This window comes from Octopus sinensis, unplaced genomic scaffold, assembly GCF_006345805.1.
Source record: "Octopus sinensis unplaced genomic scaffold, ASM634580v1 Contig15734, whole genome shotgun sequence".
Lineage (NCBI taxonomy): Eukaryota > Metazoa > Mollusca > Cephalopoda > Octopoda > Octopodidae > Octopus > Octopus sinensis.
Genome location: NW_021833892.1, coordinates 44305 through 48782, shown reverse-complemented (window position 1 = coordinate 48782; position 4478 = coordinate 44305). Strand labels below are relative to the sequence as shown.

At 31.7% G+C, this 4478-nt stretch overlaps 1 protein-coding gene across 1 annotated transcript; it reads right to left on the bottom strand.

Annotated features, from left to right (window-relative positions):
- Positions 1–721: 721 nt before the first annotated feature.
- Positions 722–4136, bottom strand: LOC115230527 (nuclear and cytoplasmic polyadenylated RNA-binding protein PUB1-like). The gene is made up of 5 exons (XM_029800682.1): positions 4049–4136; positions 2890–3039; positions 1138–1345; positions 858–1106; positions 722–827 (listed from the first exon to the last, which is right to left on the bottom strand). Exons 1-5 carry the CDS (start codon positions 4134–4136, stop codon positions 722–724), a joined length of 801 nt encoding a protein of 266 aa, XP_029656542.1.
- Between the last annotated feature and the right edge of the window lie 342 nt (positions 4137–4478).

Genomic DNA, 4478 nt, shown 5'->3' with positions numbered 1-4478 from the left:
TTACTAATTAAATACGATGTACAAAAAAATTCCCAAATTATTATTCATTTTTGAAATATTTTCAAATTGCGTGTAATTTTCACTCGAGACTATTTCATCGACTCGAGTCTTTCTCTGGTATTGTAAAAATCTGGCGAGATTTGAAAAAATTGTAAATGAAAGGATTGGCATCATTCCTCCCAGCGAAATTGCGGTTATATGAAATTATTGTATTTGGAGTTGTATATTAATGAAAGTCAGTATACAACTGGAAGAGAGTCGAATGTGGTGGGTTGACTGAAACAGCCACAAAATTTTGGAAGAAGGAGCATTAGTCTTGGCTAACAAAGTGGTATTGTGTATGACTATTCGATCTGGACGTAGTTTTAGAAAGCTTTCGAAATTAGTTTTACTAACAAAAATTAAAGTTAGATTCGCTTATTTTCAAAAGGGCAAAAAAAATTCTGACTTCCCAAACCAGACAGACAAATTGGTTCCAGAAACAGACAAAGTTACATTTCAATTATTCAAACAATGGAAATTTCGATATTTTTGTAAAACTAAATTTAGAAAGCAGTAATTTAAACACCAAAGAAACATTAATTAACTAAAATTATATTTAAGGATTATTCATAGCTCTACGTCCCAAAGATTGCGTTTTATTTGTAGTCTGAATTGTCCCTTCTGAATTATTCTGAGGCTCCGTTATAGGCTTTGATGTTCCTAATTTTCGTAAAAATTATTACAAACTTGCTAGTGCACTTGAAATAACTCTCCCATCAATCTTCTTAACGGTTTGTATGGCACTATTCGCTTCTGCACGAGTCGTAAAATTAACAAAGCCAAATCTAAACTAATAAGACAGCACAGGTGCTCACCCCTTAGATATTCCAGTTTGTGGGTCGTAAATCACCGTAGCTGACACACATCCTTTATATGCATTCTTTAACGATTCTCGAGTTGTGTCGGGGGACATGTATTTTACAAAAAGTGAGACATATTTTGGCTGTTCAGATTCAGTCAGATCCTCATTCACAACGATTGCTATCTTTTTATTTTTGATACGTTTCCCTATCAAATCCATTGCTTTTGGTAGTTGTCCTGGTTCTACAACAGCTGTAGCAGAACTGTAGAAAGTTTTCGAAATTATAAAAATACCAATTTTTCATCTCCACCATCGAAAGCGAAACTCCTTTTTTGCGGAATAATCTAACCAATTGAGTTTCAGAGAGTTCAGGATTTAAATTTCCAATCAAAATTGGTACAGGAGATTCTAAAAATATACAAATTGCCAAAAGACCGTTAATTCCTTCTGATAATACTTCTTTCTCGCTAACTTCTGATTTTTCTTCATCAGCTATAAACACTAAATTATACAATGTTACCAGAAGTACTGTTTTCGCTGGCCGTTCTATTGGTTACTACTTCTTTATTTTGAGTTTTTTTATTTGCTTTTTTGAGATTTTTATATTTGTCTCCATTATAAAATATGCTTTCACTGCTGTCAATTTCTGAATTTAAATAATATTGAATCGTGCCTGATTCATCTGTCGGTACTACTATTGGTGGTTTGGATTCTGCACACATTGTGGATTCGCATGTCTGTGTTTCAATTGGTGCAGTTGATTCTTGTTGAACAATCGTGTTTTCATCAGTTTTTGCTAAAAATGATGACTCCACATGCTTAGCATTTTTAGCTTGTTTTTTTGTTTTTTTGTGAGATCTCTTTTTCCCTTTCTTAATGACAATTTTTAAAACTAAAACATAGTTTATATTCAGTTTTTACTTGTACTTTCAGAAGATTCACTGTCGCAAACATTGACTATGCTTTCTTTCATTTCGGAATTATTAGACGATCCGAAATTAATATTTATATTAAACTTTTAACGTGGATGTTTGCCGTTAATTAAATTTGTCTCAAATTAATATAGATACCATTGAATTTTTATTACAATTGCACGTATTTATTGATCATATTCTTGTGTTATTTATTTCTCTAATTATATTTATTACAAATAAAATTAGGAAGTAATACTTAACTGTAAGAATAATACATCAAATAATAGTTTATTTTCCTTATTTTTTAAATTAAAATGCTTTTACTACAAAATTAGAGATAGATTTGTCTGGCTTCATTCTCCTATTTAGTTTTGAAACAACAAAAATTTACAGTTTTTAATATTCATAATGTTTTTTGAAAATATCAAAACCCTTTAACATAAGTTAAACAAAATTAGTGTCGCAGTATTTTGACAATATCAGATCTCTGAACAGATAATTTATCAAAGACAAAGTCCCAACAAAAGTTGAACTTAAAAATGCTTTCTTTCATTCGAATTATTATTTAGTAATAAAATTTCCAGTTGAATTCTTTGTGTTCTTTTGTTTTTTAAGTCACTTTGTTGATTTGACACCATCTTCCACCTGAACACCCTTTTCAATCATTTCTCAATCTCTAAGCTAGGGCTAGTTTACGTCCTTGTCAATCACTTTCATGTGTTTTAAGCTTGTCGTTTTTATCTGAATCATACAAAACGTTCTATGTTGGTTTCAAAACAGAATAAATTAATTCCAAACCTGTACATGCTTTGTTATGACCAATGAAATTGCGTTTTGATAATAATATTCATCTCCTGGTCATTCTGCCTTTAACTATTTGGAATCCTAGATCAGTGTTTCTTAATCTTTTTTGACCGGGGACCACGTTAATCTGTTGAATTTTTCTGGAGACCAATTTAATAAAAAAGCTACCAAAATTTAAAAAATCATAGTATTTAGAGTTAATATGATTCTTAATCCTGCTTTTCAGAAACTAACTAACTGTTCAATTTTAATGTTTCCGACAAAACATTGCCATTTCACATAAATAAGTGGTTGGAAAGGGAATTATCATTTCCAGTGCATTTTTACTTAAGATTGGATATTCATTAATAACAGAAATCCAGAATTCCATTATCGAATGCGAATTAAATGTCAACTTGCGAAACTGCGAATTTCGTAATTCAATCAAATGTTCTCGGAAATCAATTTCTTGGCCGTCATAAATTAATTTATTGATTTCTGGAATAAAAGGGTGTATTATTAAGTCGCAATTCGTTCAGTAACTGGGAAATAATCTCAAATTTTATTTTCAAGATTTTCGAGATGATCAATAATCAAAAAAGAAAACCATTTTTCAGGTTTATTGTCACCAATCTTATTTTCTACCATCGGAAACATTATAGCGTTGTTATTTCGTATTTTTCTCTTTAATAGTGATAATTTTTCTTTAAACGCAGACATTTTTTCAATAGCTTCAATGTTGGAACCATTATTACCTTAAATAATTAATAAACAACGTATTCCAATATGAAATAAAAGCAATGAATGATATGTTCCTAGTTCTTCACAGAGTATTTTACAAAGTCGATGATTTATAGCCCTGCCACGAATCAAATTCACTATGTTGACTGTTAAATCCAGTACATTTTTAGCTCAAATGGCAGATTTTTCTGTAATGCTTATAATATTTCTGTAATGCTTACAAAGCGAATTTTGAGATACCAATAATTCACGTTATAAAAATAAATTTCCATCCACGTATATTTTTTTAATTTTGACTGGGAAACATTTAATACGTTTAGAATTATTTATTTAATTATGTTTGATCAATAAAAATAAATAAATCTAATCATATTTACTCTCAGCAGTGACTGGGTTTGTGTGAATTTTTTGATCGTAAATTAAATAAATGCGATTGCTACATTCAGCCAAAATATTCCATTCTATTTCTAAACGACTTTTTACATCAAAAGTATAATTTATATTATCATTAATAGATACCGCTAAATAATTACGAAAAAAATGTCTACCTCTCCTTCGACAAATATCGACAAAACATCGACATTGTCAAGAAAAGACTAAACCGACCACTTACTTATGCCGAAAAAATTATATACGGCCACCTCGACGATCCTCGTGAACAAGTACAGTGAATTCTGTCATTTAGTCACTCATTCGTGGAGAAAGCTTTCTAAAACTCCGTCCAGATAGGGTAGCCATGCAAGATGTGACAGCTCAGGTTTCAAACCCGCTAATACTTTTAGATGGCTATTCTCCAATTTATGTCCTCTGGACTCCCAAAGGTCCAAGTCCCGTCCACAATCCACTGTGACCATTTAATAGAGGCCAGGGAATATAATGACAGGGATCTGGAAAAGGCGGTTGTCACGAATGAGGAAGTTTACAATTTTCTGAGTTCCACTGCGGCAAAATATGGAATTGGATTTTGGAAGCCAGGAAGTGGAATTATCCATCAAATTGTGCTGGAAAATTACGCTTATCCAGGAGCTCTTATAATCGGGACTGATTCTCATACTCCAAATGGAGGTTTGATTTTGAAATATATTTTTAGGCGGTCTCGGGTCTATTGCTATTGGAGTTGGTGGCTCAGATGCGGTCGATGCGATGGTAGGACTGCCTTGGGAAGTCAAATGTCCTAAAGTAGACAGTCAACATTA

Bases quoted from the DNA above. Each gene is read 5' to 3' on its own strand.
- LOC115230527 (XM_029800682.1), bottom strand. From the start codon at position 4,136: ATGGTCACAGTGGATTGTGGACGGGACTTGGACCTTTGGGAGTCCAGA. The intron at 3,040-4,048 runs GTTTGAAACCTG...CTTTTATTCCAG, and splicing joins CCATCTAAAAGTATTAGCGG to AAATCAATAAATTAATTTAT. The intron at 828-857 runs GTGAGCACCTGT...TTATTAGTTTAG, and splicing joins CAAACTGGAATATCTAAGGG to ATTTGGCTTTGTTAATTTTA.